The 17,026-nt window shown below is 41.4% G+C and overlaps 1 protein-coding gene across 2 annotated transcripts in view; it reads left to right on the top strand.

The window, feature by feature from the left end:
- The window catches only part of BCAT1 (branched chain amino acid transaminase 1), a 57,323-nt gene that overhangs the window by 19,647 nt on the left and 20,650 nt on the right, over positions 1–17,026 (top strand). Inside the window, exons 3-6 of one of the 2 annotated variants that reach the window (XM_042050180.1) lie at positions 12,409–12,609; positions 13,798–13,854; positions 15,904–16,014; positions 16,907–17,026. In XM_042050180.1, coding sequence (XP_041906114.1) covers positions 12,409–12,609; positions 13,798–13,854; positions 15,904–16,014; positions 16,907–17,026 — 489 coding nt within the window. The remainder of the gene's footprint in view (positions 1–12,408; positions 12,610–13,797; positions 13,855–15,903; positions 16,015–16,906) is intronic. The other variant, XM_042050179.1, reaches the window with a different exon arrangement.

The following is a 17,026-nucleotide window of genomic DNA, read 5'->3' on the forward strand; positions in this document are numbered from 1 at the left end:
TCAATGGCTGCTCGTGCTACTCTGAATATCTGTGTGTGCTCCCACACAGTTTTCTGCAGACAGACTCAACCTTCCAGGCTCCGAGCCAGTGGGATGTGAGCCCGTGGCAGACTGGAAGCTGCATGGGCAGGTTAGTGCAGTGCTGTGCTCCAGCTGGTGATCCCTGTTGGGATCTTGGACTTGCTAGACGAAGTACAGTGCTCTGCTAATATGCTTGCATGGCTTCCACTTTGAAGCTATCTCACGTCTAGCCAGGTAAAATGCTGGTTATATTGAATTTTCTGTAATGATGTATGGTTTATTATTTGTTTCTTGCATTGCTCTAATGTTTTAATGCCCAAGCTGTGAATTAGCTGACACTGTGCTAAGTATTGTACAAATCAGAACATAAAGATTATTTCCACTCTACATGCATAAAATCCCCCAAAAAATCCTAACCAAAGTCTGAAAATTTTTCCACAGAATCTAAAGCTGTAGTGTATTTTACACTAGAAGAAGCTGAAATTCTTTTTCCAGTGCAGGCATTTGTGGTTCAAATTGAGAGATTGCCAAAGAAAGTTTTACATTGCTGTGAGCCAAAACCATTTTTATACTAAATGGGCCTATGATTTGTGGCAAATACAGTGGGATATAGGATTCCTTATTCTGGGAATTGGAAGAAGGAACAATCCATTTTGAAAAAACAGACGGTTTTAAGCTTTATTTTAGAAAACTATTTTATATGTGAAAGGTTTGCTGACAGTGATAACAAACAATTCTCTGATCCTGTTTTTTTTAATGAAAGCTGAATATTGTTTTTTCACCAAACTTTCTTGTTTCCCATCCAATGCAAAGATCAAAGTGTATAAAATAAAGAATAGTCTAATTTTTGAATTAAGGTCTTAAAGTCTAAACTAATTGACTTTATCACACTAGCATATTAGTGTGACAGGGTTAAAGTTCCACTCCTTGAAGAGTTTAGGAAGTACCGAGCAGTTTTCCTTTGTTTAGGTAAAGTTACTGACATGCTCAGAGCATATGGATCAAGGGAACACTAAAGTAGTTTTGGAATGAGGAAATACACGCAGTATAGTTACCATATTACCTGCAAGGCCAGTGAATATAAAGCAATTTACATGGTTTTTATGTAAAAAATATATATAGTTTTCAAATTATATACATGGTTTTAAAATATATATTATTTCCTCCCCAGCTTGTCCTCAATTTGTCATTTTCTACTGACATCAATAAATTATTTATCTGCCAAAGCATATGTGCACTCAGTGAGGCTTTTTGTCGTATTGCAGCTGTTGATTCTTCAGGGGTTTGACTGTTGGGTGGGGATATTAGAAGAATACCCTTCATTGCCATTTTAAATTCTTAAGTTATATTAGAATCCTTTTAAATGGATATTAGAATCCATTTTAAATTTTGCTTGATGAGACAGCACATTTCCTTTATATTAAGTTGTATGGGAAAAGATTTATTATAGAAGTTTAATGATATCTTGATGCCGTGATGAGCAGTAGCTCCCCAGAATGCGTGTATAGAAAATCTGCTCTTATATAAACTGTCTTGAAGCAGTAAGAGACAACCAATTGGATATCTGTGTGTGGCTATGTGTGTGTAACAAGCTACAGTAAGGATCTCCAAATATTTTGTGAAGTAGAACCTTAGCCCGTCCAGTCCATCCTCCCACTGAAAGTGCGGCTCTCATCAGCACTACAGCAGGACAGCTGTGGCTTTGTCTGCTGAATGCAGTGCTGGGCTGCTCTCTTAAAGAATTTTTGTTTTCCTGGTGTCCGGTCTGATCCTCTTAAGCTAAAACCATGTCAGTTACCATTTGGTAGGTCATCTCTGTATCACCTCCACGGAAGTACATAGCTGTAGCCACTGTTAGATCAGGAATACCAAGCTAGAGGCTGGTTCTGTTATTGCCATAACAGTATTTAGCATGTATGGGCTGGGCATTGCTTGAGAAAAGGACATTCCGATTTTATCTTGATTTCAGCTGAATCTGTTTACTTTATGTTATTGTCACTGGTAATAAAACTATTTGCTTTTTGTGATGTGTTGGATAAAAACAGATTGACGAGTAAATATTGCTAAATCACTGTACTTTCATCTCACCTGATTATCCCTCCTAGTAGGTATGTATATGCTGAAGAATTATTTCAGGTGATACAATCGAATCCATTCCCTCATCTTTACCTGCCAAGAGGAAAACCAGCTCCAGGACAAAGAGTGCTGAGTGGTTTCTGTGGTATTCTGCATCCACATGGGCATGGCATAAACTCTTTTGAGTATTACTATTAATAGGTGGACCAGACTGACACATATCTGCTGCTCTTGTTCCAGTTATTAGGAAAGAATTTGGGACCTGTGGCAGCTCCTTTCAGTTTCAGCTTGATGGCAAGTGGTTCTGTGTTTCTCTTCAAGTGGGTAATGTTCTTCAAATAGTTGCAGGCTTTTAGCAAATAGATTTTCTAAGCTGTAGTAGAGGAACTGATTGTCCCATTATCTGAAGCTGAAGGATTTGCAAATAAAGCTAATTGTCTTTAGCAAATAACAGGAGCTTTTAGCCAAGATAAAAGGAAACTGCTAAAAAAACAGCCAAGGGCAGTTTGGCTGAGTTGATTCATAGCACAAGAAAGTGATGCTTTATCACTTTTTACACTAGGAGCTTAAGATGTGGTTGGTGTCTGTAAAAGCACAGAAATGGTACTGGAATTTTGGAGATTACTTTTAGCTTGTATCATTTTCTGGGTTCGTTTTTCCCAAGGTAAAGAGTTGCTTTTAAAATGCAAGGCTTAGCACCAGTCAGTGATTCTCAAAGTAAACTTACAAACTGACTCCAAAACTTAGTAAATCCATAGTGTCCATACCTACTTCCAAGATTTCTTAAATTTTGATGTCATTGTGATATCATATCCCCAGTTTTGATAGTGAATGTTTTCTTTGCTGAACACACTTGAATGGAAGCTACAATTTAGGAAGAGAATTAAGTTTGGTTGGTTTTTCTCCATAGGGTTCTCTTGGCTTTCCTGCTTGCTTTTGGAAGGATATAAGAACTTTCAATGAATTAACAGCCTAGAGAGTTGGAAGAGGTTTATGTTAATCCCATATTTAGTCCCTGTTTCTAAGAAAGTACTGAGTGGAACGAAATGGCAAATTCTGGCAGTTTCATTGGCAGATCAGACACTGAATTTCGTGGCAATTTGTAAGTTTACCTTCTGTCTACCACTGTGAAAAGGAGATGGAATCAGAGAAAAAGGCAGGTGTGGTTAACTGAATCTTTGAAATGGTTCCCATAACCTCTGTATAATATAGACACTGTACCATGAAAGCATTTTATATTTCCAAAAGGTTTTGAATGCCTGCATTCCATGAATCCTCTTCCCTGCATGTGTGCAAGCTTATTAAAATCAGGTAAGAAGATTTAATTGCAACTGCTCAGGACTTGGACATGTGAGATTATGATTCTATTCTTGGCTGTTCCACACAACATGTTTGTAACTGGCCAGGCTACTTAGGCAAAATACTTCCAACTTGTTTGTCTGACATTTAGGTTTGCAATTCATTTCTTCGTTCAGCATGGCTACTTCTTTCAGGGAAGATTAGTTGCAAAAATCTCATTTTTTGTTTCAGTTGCTTCATGTGAAATACAAATGATGTTTTCCAAATCAGGAGACGGTAGTATCTTGAATCTTTGTTCAAAGATGTGTTATTGGTGAAATGTCAGAGACTTCTCTATTCAAGACTTGTGTCACAGGCCAGTGTGAGCCCTCAGCTTGTATTAGACTCAAATCTTCTCCCAGGCAAACTCTTTCTAAAAATGAAACATTGTGTTTATGCTACAATGCAGAAATACAGTGGTTGTGAGGCAAGGAGCAGCACAGCATCAGGAATTGGATTAACCAAGCTGTCAGATCTTTGAGAAGAAGCAGTTTGTGTTAATACTGGATCATATGAATTAGGTAACTAGCCAATGTCTTCCATTAGTGAAAAATGGTCCTAGTTCTGTTTTGATGGAACAGTTTGTTTAGAATGCATGAGAGGACTTTCTGCTATTAGAGAATTGCAGTCTGTGTTTGCCTAAATGGAATTGCTTCTTTCTAATCTGAATCCCAGGTGTGTCTACACTGCAGACGTGAAGTGCAGTTGCGCAGACAAAGAGGATTTTTAGAGTTGAATTGCCCAAAAGTAACAGTGGGCTTGCAGCAGTGTGTTTTTCACACCAGTGCAATGACTGCATTTAAGCCTGCTCACACTTCCTGATGACCCCACTTAGTTGATTGGAATAGCTGTTACCAAACAGAAATGATTCATAGGACCGAAATACAGTAAGTGTGTCTGGTTTTTATTCCAATGTTAAATAATCTCATCAGCACCTTGGTGGTTTGAATTATATAGAGAGAATCATATTTGAAATGTTTTAGAGAACTTTTTGGTAGAAGAGATACTAAGTGACTGTTCCTTGTAGATCTGAAAATACAAATACCTGGAGTAGAAGAGGTAGACCCCACTAAATTCAAGTAGATTATTTTCTTAAGATTTCCTTAATATCAGGTGGAAAGTTTCCTTAGGATATGTAGGAGCCCCATCCCAGCTTCTTTCTTAGCCTTAAAAACACATCTTTCAAAACTTGTCAGTGGAGAACAGACTAATGAGTAATGGAGAAGAACCCCCCAAACCTAACGATTATAAATGCATGTAATTTTCCTGAAGCAGAAGAAATGGATGAGGCTGTAAAGATTCAAGTAGTTTTACCTGTCTTACAATCCAGATTCCTACAAAGCTGGAAGAAAGGGTCTTTATTAACTTAAATGGTTTCTGGAGCAAATCAGTGGGAAGTTATGCAGACAGCATTTCAGCAACATGGAAAAACTCGTAAAATTTAGCTAGTGCTATTGAAATGAATGATATGTTTTTAGGGCAAAATAAATTTCTTCTATGCTTTCTCTATCATCTAGCCTGATTGTAGCTTTCCAACATCTTTATTTCCCTTCTGTTGTGTTTTGAGGGCTTTAGAATATATTCTCAGCTGTGCTGCTGCCCTAGGTGCCCTTTTCACTCCTTTAGGCAAGAATTTTACGTCAATTCCAACCACTTCTCTGTTTTCTTGTCAGAGCAGGTTTACTTCCTGCCTACTGCTCCAGATCAAACATTGCTGCACCAGAGTTGGAGCCTCTGCAGGATCAGGGGAAAGGTTAAAGAAGCCATCAGTAGGTTATGCTGCCCTCATTTTCTTGTAGAGTGTAGCAGAATTTCATTCTTTGGTTAGACAAATATTTGAGAAGTATCTGTTATGAATAGTTTAGGTTAGATGTCTTGCATAGGATGGACTAGACATAGTCCTTCCAGCCATATTTTCTGCTGTTTCCATGACTGTCTCACAACTGATTCAGAGCCTTGACTCTCTTTTGCTTTGTCATTTGTTTTGTGGTTTATTACCCAATGTACAGCCAACCTGATGCAGTGATTCCAGGCCTCAGTCCAATTACATGTGCTAACATATTCTGAGATTAAGTTTCTGGGAAGCTTTATGTTGAAAGATTTCTGATATTTTTGATATGTTCCCTGGGATCGCAGAAGGATAATTTTTTAAAAAATTTTTAAATTTTTTTTTTTTTTTTTGGTAGTAGTAGTAGGAAAAATAGGCCTTTCTTCCTCCTCAAATCTTATTGCATCTTGGCACACTTTCCATTCTCAAGTCTTAGGCTCTGCTGTAAATTTAAAATAGTATTGATGGTAAAGGGATTATAGGATAGCTTACATGAACGTTAATTTTATACTTACAAGCTGGTAATAGATTTCTAAGAATTTATTTGACTTTCTTACTCTTGTTTTGAGTTGATAGAATTCTGTGTTCTTATTATTGCTACTGTAGACTTTATTATTGTGATAAGAGCTATACAGGGCTCTGTATAGAAAGTGATGGTCTCTGCCCCCAGAACTAGTAGTCTTTTCCGAAGAAGATGGTGATGGGAAAAGAAACAGGGCATGACTGGGAAATGAATGTGTGATCTCCCACTGCTGACGAGCAGAATGACTTTGTGGTGGGTGAGGGGCCTGGCACATGCCTGGTTCGGTGGTGCTTTCTGGGCTGTCTGTGGTGCTTTCTCACCCACCATTGTTTCTGAATTGGCCCAGGCTGACAGTGGTTGTCCATCTTGTCTGCCATGGAGCTGTGGGAGAGCCACGTTGGGCTGTGTGGCGTTTGTGACTGCTGTTCATGTCCTGAGCAGTACTGGATCCTGTCTGCTCCGGGTCGGGGGGAGGTGGCTGCTGCTCAGGATGCCGCCTGGCTGACAGGGCAGGGGCTGCTGGTCTTGGCAGTCTGGGCTGGCCCATGGCTGGGGGACCTGCGGTGTTTTTCAAGCTGTGTGTCTGAGTTTTGTGCTCACTGTTGTCTTTGTGCATCAGATGTGGTCTGTCCCAGGGTGCCTGGAAAGGCTGCTGCTTTTGGACACCAGAGAGCCATGGGAGAGCCTGGATGTTGCCTGACTGGAGGGGCTGGGGCTGACAAGCTCTGTATTGTCAGTGGGGTCTGCAAGAAAAGGCACAGCAGCAGTTCCCAGATGGGAAGCAATGAGTTGCTGCTTGTGAGGACAGTGACAAAGGACAACAAGTGATGGCCTGGCACAGCCCTAGTTCTTAGTCCTTCCTCCCCGAACCCCCGCGGGGAGTTGGAGCTCCCATGCAGAGCACTGGATTGCTGCTTTGGCAGCTAACCCCTCTTCCTCCCTGTGCTCCCTGCCTCCTGGGCAAAGGCATATTCTGGCATGGCAGCAGATCTGCATCTCATCGAACTGCCTGACTGCTTGGTCAGCTCCCGTCATGGGGCTCTGCCAGAGAAGGAGGGGGAAGTGTTGATCCCCAGCTGTCCCAGCATCAGGCAGATCCAGGCAGTCCCTGCTCTTGTGTCTGCCCTGTTTTCAGCTTCCCTATGAAGCTGAGGACAAGTTATGGGACAGAAGGTGACCAGGCCTGCCAGGGAATCCCTGGGCTGGCACTGTGCTTGTGCCTGATGTCTCATGAGAACACCAGTGCACAGAGCATGTGGATTGGTTCAGGATGGGATCAAGTTAGCTTTGTGTGGTGCTGAGTTTCGGATTTGTGGCCAAAGCAGCGTGGGTGACATGCCACTGCTTGAGCCACAGCTGAGCAATGAGTGCACAGTGCCGAGGCCTTTTCCGCTCCTCACCCCAGCACCAGTGAGCAGGCTGGGGGACACAGGATGCTGGGAAGGGGATACAGCCAGGACAGGTGACCCTGCTGGGGATAGCCCACTCCTCATTACATCTCAGCAACACAACTGCAAGCTCCTGCTCCTCCTCCTGCACTGGTGAGGCATCAGGTGGCTGGTAGTGTGAGCCATTGTGGCCTTTTGCATCACTTGTTCAGTTTTCTTTTGTTTTCCTAATTCATAGAATCATCAAGGTTGGAAGAGGCTTTAAGATCATCAAATCCAACTGTCAATCCAGCACTATCATTGTAACCCCTAAAGCATATCACCCAGATATTAAACTGTCTTAGCCTGTGAGGTTTGGTCCTATCACCTACTGAGCTGTAATATCCTAAGTGTGTTGAAAACCAAGATCCGTTCAGTGTCCCATCGGCATTCCCAATACCAGTGACATAAAGACCTGCACAAGCTTGGTTCCCCACCCCTGCCCTGTCAAGCTCTCTGCCACAACTCACAACAACCCCAGGCAATACCCCAGGCGTGGGGAAGAGTGGCTGGAAAGCTGAGTGCTGGAAAAGATGAGCAAGCCACAACCATAAGGACTGAAAGGCAGGAAATCCTCATCCCTGGAGCCTGCTTCAATAGCATTATGTATAGAGCCAGACTCATTCTCTCCGACTCTTCTCAGCTATGCTTTGTTACCTTTCCCCTTTATAGTAATTCCTTGTGCTTTTTGTAATCTGTGTCCTTCTCAGAATTTGCTCCATTGCTGTTCACAAGTGCAAGGGCAAAGCAAGTTACTTGATTTTGCCTGTGCTTCCCTGTTTGTTATTGCATGAGAAGGCCCTGATCTTTCCTAGAATATGCTTAAAAACTCAGTATAAGATAAAAAATTATTGCAGTTGCTTGTGATCTTGAATTAATCACCTTGACTGGAAGTCAGGGATGTTCATACCCTTTTACTTATTTCATTAGAAGATATTGCAGTCAGTCTCACTGGGTGCATGTTAACATTTTGAGGATCTCTGCTGAAACTTGCTGCTGTTGTTAGGTAACCTGTGAGCTATTTTATAGCTGAGGCTGCCAGGTGTGTTTTTACTCAAGTAAGTGATAGAAATGCGTGGCCTAGCACAGTGTTTAGAAGAGTTTGGGTATGTCAAATGAATTACAGCTGTTACAGCTGCCCAACCTACTGCTTATGGTCTAGGATTTTCAGTGAAAATAACTGCAGCCAAGGATGATTTGGGAAGGCATTGACTTGGTAGAAAGAGTAGGACAAATATGATCTTGCCGTCTGCACCTACCTGAGACAGCTGTGTAGGGTAAGAAAGGTAGGAATGCAACGATGAGAGTAACAGCTCTGGCCAGGGGCTGCTGTCAGCTGCAAATCAACTTAAAGCTATTGCCAAGGCCAGGTAGAACAAGCATTAAACTGACGGCTCGGCCAGGGGCACCAGGATGTCTTGTCACAGCTTCGGTTAGAATTGACGTGGACCAGCATGTCACCTTTAATTTGACCCATCTCATAAGTGAGAAGATCTGTTTTGATCAAATGATGAATTTTAGTTTCAAGAGGTCACAGTCACATTATATCTTCTTTATTTGGGCTGGGTAAAGCTTTGCCCTGAAAGAAGCTGCATTGGATTAACAGGCACCTTTCAGATGAGGGGGTTCTCAAAAAAAACATCTTTTTGAGCCAGTGGCCCTTTGCAGGTATAATGTTGCCATATAAGCCCTGAAAATCAGCAGTATCCAGCTGGCTTCCCCATCACTCCATTTTGCCTCCCACAGGCAGGGCAATCTGATGCTTCCTATTCCCTTACCAGAGTGTCCTGGGCTGGCATATTGGCACGCACATCTTGTATGTACGTTCCTTTCTGCTGTGACATGGAGATTTTGCAGGCTCGGGACAATGTCTTTATCATTTTACTTTAGGTAACAGGTGCTAAATAACTGCACTCACCATGTGCCACATCCACTTCTTTTTTTAATCTCTCTTATCCTTTTTGTTCGGCATTTACAGGTTTTCCTTCCAGTTTAATGGTTTTATTAGGCAACAGCGTCAGGAGGTGCTTGAGAGCATGTTGGATAAACAAAGCCAGCAAAACACAAGTCCAGCTGAAAATTCCCCTTTGTGTTGGCAGTACAAACTGTGGAGAGGTCTGGATGGGTGCTAATGCCAATCCCTAATGCATCCTTAACATGCTGCTTTCAGGGCTTGGGGAATGTTGGCAAAGGAAAAAAGTAAATTGCTGTTTTTAAAGGTCATAGGTGATAGCGGGGTAGCACTGTGATAATCTTTTAATGACTGATATTAACATAAGAGGCATTGATACTTAATCAGTACCCTGGCATTTGTCACCTGGCTGTGCTCTGCTTCCCTTTTGTGGGTTCTTCTGAGTGATTTCCCTCTTGGTGCTGCTTGAACAAGTGAAGCCCAAAGGGTTTGTGAGCCAGGTGAAGTGTTGTGTAGGGCATCCTACTTCTCAGGGACCCAGAAGAGGCTGAGGGTGCTAGTAATACTTTGTGCAGACCACCCTGTGGTGGGAGTACTCCAAAGATGATCCTCCAACACCTCCTCTCAATGTGTCATCCTTCACAGAAAAAGAAGACCAAATGCATTGCAGCACTTGATGCTGTCTTGACACAAAAAGCATTTAGATTCTGAAAGATTTGGGTGCTTTTGCATGCTGTTAATTTGCACTGCTTGGTAAAAACAGGGAGAAAAAGACATAGTGGATAGAGTCCTAAGAAAGGATATTAAGAAAGTAATGGCCAAAAGAGTGGCTCTCCAGAGATCTTAACAGGATTATAAGAATGAGAAAAATTGCCTCTTTTCCTGTTGGATGATTGTTGCCCTACTGGTCTGTGCAGTTTAGCTTCTCTCTGAGGTCTTACCAAGGGTGTTCCTACTGTTGTTTGAAGGAATTGTTATGGGTCAAGTGCTGTACCTGACATTGTTGACTCAGGCATTGGCACGGTGTCTGGAGGAAAGCTGGTTTCCCCAAATTCTGAAGGAGGTGAGAAAGAGCAAGTGGGATCCCTGGTCATATTGTGCACTTCCAGGAAGCTCTGTGGTCTGGGAACTGTTTCTTTTCTGGATAAGGATCATAGTTTCTTACCTCTCTAGGCTTTCTGCCTTCAAGGGACTCAAACTGAAGTGCAGTGAGTGTATTCACTTGTGGCTGCAGCTTGCTGCTCCCTCTACATATGCTTGTGGGTTTATGAGAAGAGCCAAGTTAAAATTCATTCCCATCCTTAAATAAAAGCTATTTGTTAACCCCAGAAAACTTAACAAACTGTTTTGGAGTGATGCCTTTCAAGCAGTTGTGCTACCACCACTGAGGAAGCAGCAAACAGGCATAAAAGCAGAAATCAGCACACTGATGGGAGTTCTAGGGGAAGAGGCTTCATATGATAATTATGGTCCCCAGGCCAGTTTATTGTAAAGATAATTACCCTAATGAAAGTGACCCGAGATGCAGAAGGCTGGACTCGAGGGAAAGCAGATGATACCACTGGAACAGGGAGTTCTTTAGAAGCTGTGGTTCTGTGCAGAGATAAACACAAAGATATGGTTGTGTTCTACATACTCACTTAAGCCCCACTGACATCCCTGCTCCCATGTAATTGTTTGCTTGAGCTGTCTTGCACTGTGGATAATAGCAAACACTCCTCTGTGGCTTTTATTTTGATCCCTGTCTTCTGTGATACCTTTTTTTTCTAAAGCATGGTAAGAGTGGTAAGAGGTTGCCAGGTAAAATTACTTTTAGGACATCATTAGGTAGTGCTTCTCCCGTTGGAGCATTCACTGTCAGAAGAATAAAGGGAAGAGTTAAGAAGAGTAATTGTTGTTTCATCAGATTATGTATTAATTCAACCAGACTAATGCACTGTAATATCTCGACAAGCCCTATAATTGGAGATAGTTGAAACAAGCTTTTAACTATTAATGTGCTCCTGCTCTAAGTTAATTTCACATCTAAGCCATTAAGCAAAAAAAACCCCAACCAAACAACCAAACCTAAACCAAAACAACCAGTCAATAAGAAACAGGTTCATTAAAGGCATCTTGAAAATTAGGTTGTTTAAAGAAGCAGGGGTACACATATTCTTTTTTCAAAAGCTTGGGACCGATTTTGCCTCATTTTGCAAAATGTGCGCAGGGGCTTAGAAGTCCAAGACACTGATATTTCTTGCGGAAGCACCTTTTTACAGCATTTGCAAATCATTTATCACTATTCTGGATTACCTGTGTTCCAGTCTATTCCATATGCACCCAGCACAGAGGACCAGGATTTCACTTGGGGGTCTGTAATAAGGGACAGTGCTTTCTGACTTACATTAGGAAGGAAAATGGAGCTTTGAATGTGATTCTTTGAATTCTCCCTTGCTTTTGAGCAGCACGGTTTAAATGCTCAGATGGTATAGGAAGAGAAGGGAGAGGGTGAATCAAGGCTCTGCCTGCTTTGTAGCCCTTTCTAGTTGTTCAGCCCCTACCTGTGAATAAAAGGGGAGTGACGTGCCAGAGATCCTGCATTCCTTATTTCCCTGCTGTTCTTTCGGATGATTCACACCACAGGAGCTACCATAAAGAAAAATTAACTATCCCAGCCAAAAACAGTACAAACCCCTGTGGTGCATGTCTGCAGCTAGTCATGGCTTACAAGAGAGTCTCTGCAGTCCCTCATGCAGGGAAACATTTAGCCTTCTTTGCTAATGGGTTCTTTCTAGGAAGATAAGCGTGTGAATGAGCAAGTTATTGTGACATAAGTAACTTGCTGCCTGCAGGCTCTGATCTCTCACATTGGTTTTATGTATTAAAGGAAAATCAGTGTAACATCTACTTAGTTGTGATGGGGATTAATTTCTGATGATCAGCTTATATTCTGTGGTACAGCAATTGGGTGTTTCTGGAACTTGTACAGGGGTGTTAACCTTACTGTCCAAGAGATTTCATGTGCTAATTTTATACCTTGTACTGCTACTTTAACTCAATTCTTAAACAGAATTTCAAAATATGCTACTTCTTGTATAACAGCACTGTATATATGTTTGTGTGCACTTTATGAATATTTCTCCAGCTACGTAGAGGTTAGTTGCCTTTAACCATCATGTCATTAAATATCCCTACAGAGAAAATGTTAAGGCTTGTCTATGTTCACTGATGCAGAATAATTTTAAATCAGTCTGACTTCATTATTTTGATACACTTCATTTTTGTCTCTGTGTTCCTTCAGGCTTCCGACTTGATTATCACCCCAGCTACGACGTTCAAGGAAAAACCAGACCCCACTGGTTTGGTATTTGGAACTGTGTTCACTGATAATATGCTGATGATAGAATGGTCCTTGGCTTCAGGATGGGAGAAACCCTATATTAAGCCGCTAGAGAACCTCTCATTACATCCAGCCTCCTCAGCCCTGCATTATGCTATAGAAGTGAGTATTAAATTGATTTGAAAACCACTATTTTATTAACTCTGGAAGACACAACTTTGTAATACAAGGACTATTACTGCCTTAAGTTCATTAGTATTGAGTTACATTTTGTTTTGTTAACTGGTGTTCTTCCAGAATAATTGCATTATTTATAACAGGGTTATGTGTAACACAGAAGCAGCTGTGGCCTGGGGATTAGAGCACACTTAAAAGTCCTGTCCTAGGGAAGGTGAGCTCTTTCTTGTGTGGTGATAAATTTATTTGAAAAACCATTCTCGTTCACTGACAGTGGGTTGGTCCAGTTACTGTCTCTGATGTGGCAGTGCAGGACTGTGTGAGCCTGTGAGAGTCTCAGAGTAGCTTTAATTGGGGGACTGAACATGCACTTCGTGAAAGTGTCTTGAAGCTGATTTAAAGGTTGATAGCTTGGATTGCAGGACAAACTAGATAGGTGCTTGTTTGGGACTCTGAACAAATCCCTCAACCTTGGAACTAGATCTGATGCACTCAGTGTATACAAGTGTCTTTAAGGAGAGAACATACACCAAGGAACTTTGGGAAGTGGAATGTCAAGTCGGAAACCAGCGTGGTTAAAGTTTCTGTGCTTAGCTGATTACTGCCTAAAGCTGCCTTTTGTGCCTTCAGAGCAGCTCTGGCTGTACTCACACCTGTGTGGGAGCCCCAGCAGGGCACAGACCCTGAAATGGAAGCCCACTTCTCCTCCCACTTCTGGGTAGGTGGGAGTGTCTCCACTGAAGTGTGTGGAGTTGCTTGTGCTGCTTTTACTATTTCTTATATTTTTCCTTTTTTCCTTTTTTCCTTTTTAAAAATTTTTTGTATTTTAACCACTGGTATAAGGGAAGCTTTCGCTGCTTGTTGTTCCTGAGCTTCTGCCTTCACCATTTTTATTTTGACTGATTTTTCCCCATCTAGTCACCAAGCCTCCAGAGGTCCTGTGTAAATTACAACAAGACCCCTGTGACCGAGGCTGCAGCTCTTGGTCTGCACTTCTTACTTCTTGTAAGAAACCACGCTGGAGTCCCAAATCTGTATTTCACTCTTAGTAGCATATTGTTTTAATGCTTGGCCTCTGGCCTGGTCTGAAATCATTGCTAATATGAATATGCTCTTATTTTTTTTTCCATTTTTTTTTATTCTTTTACCCGTATTGCATCACGTTTCCTCTAGCCAAGAGGACAGACAGAGGAGAATCTGGTGTCATTGCTGTGGCTCAATGAATACACAGTGGGTATAGTAAAAGTGATGAATTTGGCATTCCCTCCCCTTTCTCCTTGCCCTTCATGATGCAGTGTGGTAATCTGGATCTGCTGAACTCCAGATCCAGCTCTCGTGATGTACAGATGTCAGACAATACTGTTTTCACACCACTGTAGCAACCAACCATCGAGCAACCACAGCAGTTGCTTTCATTAAAGCTGAACATTTCTGGAACACATCACTGTCTCCGTTTTTAATGAGTCAAAGGTTTTACTGAGCTCTGGAAGATTAAAAGCGTTTATTTTTAGAGAAAAAGATTTAACATCATGAGAAGGCTTTGTGTTTCAGTAATGATGTGATTTTTACTTCTGTCAAACCATTGATCAAATCTTAATAGTGACATTCCTCCCTTTTCCCTCTCATTGAAAGTTCTGTGAATGTGTTTGGGAGAAGGGCGAGGGGGGGGGGAAAATGTGTTCTATGATAAGAAAGTAACATTCCAACAATGTGCCATCAGTTAGTAACTGGCCCAGTAAAAATCGTATCAGCCAGATGACCAGCTATGCTATCCTTTATTAAAGATTTTTTTTTCTTGTGGCTACAATGTCTACCCTAGGAACAACTTCTTTTTCAAAACTGTGCCAAGGTTTCAGTAAGGTTGGCATTGCCATAGGACTAAGATAAGTTTTGAAGGCAAAAAGTTGTGGGTTCTAATTCTGGTTCTGCTACATAATTGGCATACAGCCTGAGGAAAATTGCTGGGATTCTGCAACCCAATTACAACCCAATTAAAATTTGTCATGTGGAAGGACCTAGCTCTGCCATGAAACTGCATGCAAGCTTTCTAAAGATTGCATTTCACTGATCCTTATGGAAAAATATAATAGAATTTGATAATAGTGAAACCTGAAATATTCTGTTAAAATGACTTATGCACAAATACAGGATTATTTTTTTCCAAATAAAATAATGCCTGTCTAGACTTACAACCACATAGGATGCAGTTCCAGCCACTTTTTGTGGAACAGTCAGAGGAGGAGAAGCCTGAGAGGCTGACAGCAGTGATGCAGTTAAATTCATAGCACTTACACTGGAATATATTGTATCAAGAAATGCTTTGGAAGATAAATTCTAAGAATCTGAACTGTTGTCTATAAGCATAACTGAGCCTTTTATACTTAATCTAAATAATACCTGTGTATACATATGTATTAGTGTGAGTTTATATAATACATGTGTTTTCTGTCTATAAGTATAACCAGAAATTACCAATCTGTAACTGAAAATAACTGGATATTTTGTGGGCATGTTTTTTGATGTGGTTTGGAGATGCTGTAAGGCATTTTTCTGGGAGAGCATTGATAGGATAAGGATTTCTGATTGTCAACACCAGTTGTCTGGATCCTGCAGTCCGATGGGGGATAACTATGTTTAAATTTCCTGTGAAGTGTATAGAGAAAATATTTTCATGCACTTTGTCTCTAATGTAAGGCTTCATCACTGTCATTCAGGCTAAACACCATTCCACAGCATAGGGGTAAAAGGGGGAAATAAGTGACCAGTTCCTGCTACAATTACAGCAAGAACTTTACAAGAGTTCTCTCAATTACCTTATTCTATGCTTCCTAACAAAGATGTGTTTTGGACAGAGCCCTAAAAATAATTAACATGTATTTAATAAAATTCTGTAGATCCCTTATGTAAGTGAAAATGCTGTTTTGACTCAGATATTAGTCAGGATGTGAGGGAATAGTTAAGTCAAACACATGCTACAAATTTTAATTGCTGTAACCAAATTATGAAAAAAGAAAAAAAAAAGGTTATCATGAAGTTCCTTGACAGAGAAAGAACTATGAAGTTTGTATTACAAAGATGATCTGCCTATACTTCAGATAAATGTATCTCACAGGAATGTATTGCCAGAATTCACTAGTTAGCATTTTTGTGTTCGCGTACTGTGAGCAGGAAGGTGAAGATTTTATTTCCAAAGGGTGTGTTCTGCTTTTGCACAGATCATCATGGGGTAACATCTCAATTACTACTTGATTTCTTTTCCCTCCTTCTCTGGCCTGGTAGTTGTTCGAAGGGATGAAGGCTTACCGAGGAGTGGATGGCAAGATCCGCCTGTTCCGGCCAGCCCTCAATATGGACAGGATGGCGCGATCAGCACGGAGAGCAACTCTGCCAGTACGTACCCAAGGCATCTCTTGCTCCTTAAGTCAGAGCATGTTTTCATTTTCAGAGTGCAAATCTCTAAAGCTTTTCAGTAGTAGTATTTACCAAATGCTCTTAAGTCTTTGGTAGCTCAGTAAAACTCTTGTTAACTGATATTATTAATTGAAGGAAACTGTTTGAATTGCTTATTTTAAAAAAGTCAGAACACTGAGTGCTTTGCTTTCATTGTTGTCTCCCTGCTGCCTTGGATGTACAGAGTGTTTGAGGGATGGGTTCTGTTCTGCAGGTATTTGCATGCAGACAGCTATCTGATTTGCTCTGGTGCTAATGTTCTCCCTTTTCTTCTTTCCACTTCAGTTAAGTTGTTTGGCCTCTTGAGTGCCTTTGGTTTTGGTAATGCCAGTAGCCTAACACTGCTTTTAGCAATTGTACCTTGACCAGTGAACTTCCTCCCAGGCTTTTTAGCTTAATTGCTGTAAGAACTTGGGAACTTTGGGAGACTTGCTGGCCCCTTGGAGTTGTGAACCAAAGCACTCTTCTGTAGAAGAGATGGTGCAGTAACTTGCAGCATGCCTGGCTGAGTTGGCTGCACAGAGAGTTCTCCACATGCTTTGGAGGCAAGAAGAGTCAATGGTTCCTTTTTACCATCTCAGGAGGATACTTTGGAGCAAAGGAGGTCATTCAGGATACTGCACAAAAAGGCACAGTAGCTAAGACCATGGGATATTAAATTCTGTGAGGAATGAACTCAAGGAAGGTGATGTATGTAGTCCTGTGCACCTCTACAGTGTCACTGTTGCATATCCTGAGGAAGTGGTCCCTGTAGCATATGGATCTGTAAAGACCACAAAGTGTTCTGGCTTTATTTCTCCATTTGCTTTCATCCATTTCTTTTCCTTCCCAGTCTTTTGACCAGAACGAGCTGTTAGAGTGCATCCGTAAGCTTGTGGAAGTGGAACAGGAATGGGTCCCATACTCAACCTCTGCCAGCCTGTACATCCGCCCTACCCTAATTGGAACTGAG

Source organism: Corvus kubaryi, unplaced genomic scaffold (assembly GCF_017639235.1).
Source record: "Corvus kubaryi isolate FWS band 111438036 unplaced genomic scaffold, C.kubaryi_AGA036_p1.0 72, whole genome shotgun sequence".
NCBI classification, from domain to species: domain Eukaryota; kingdom Metazoa; phylum Chordata; class Aves; order Passeriformes; family Corvidae; genus Corvus; species Corvus kubaryi.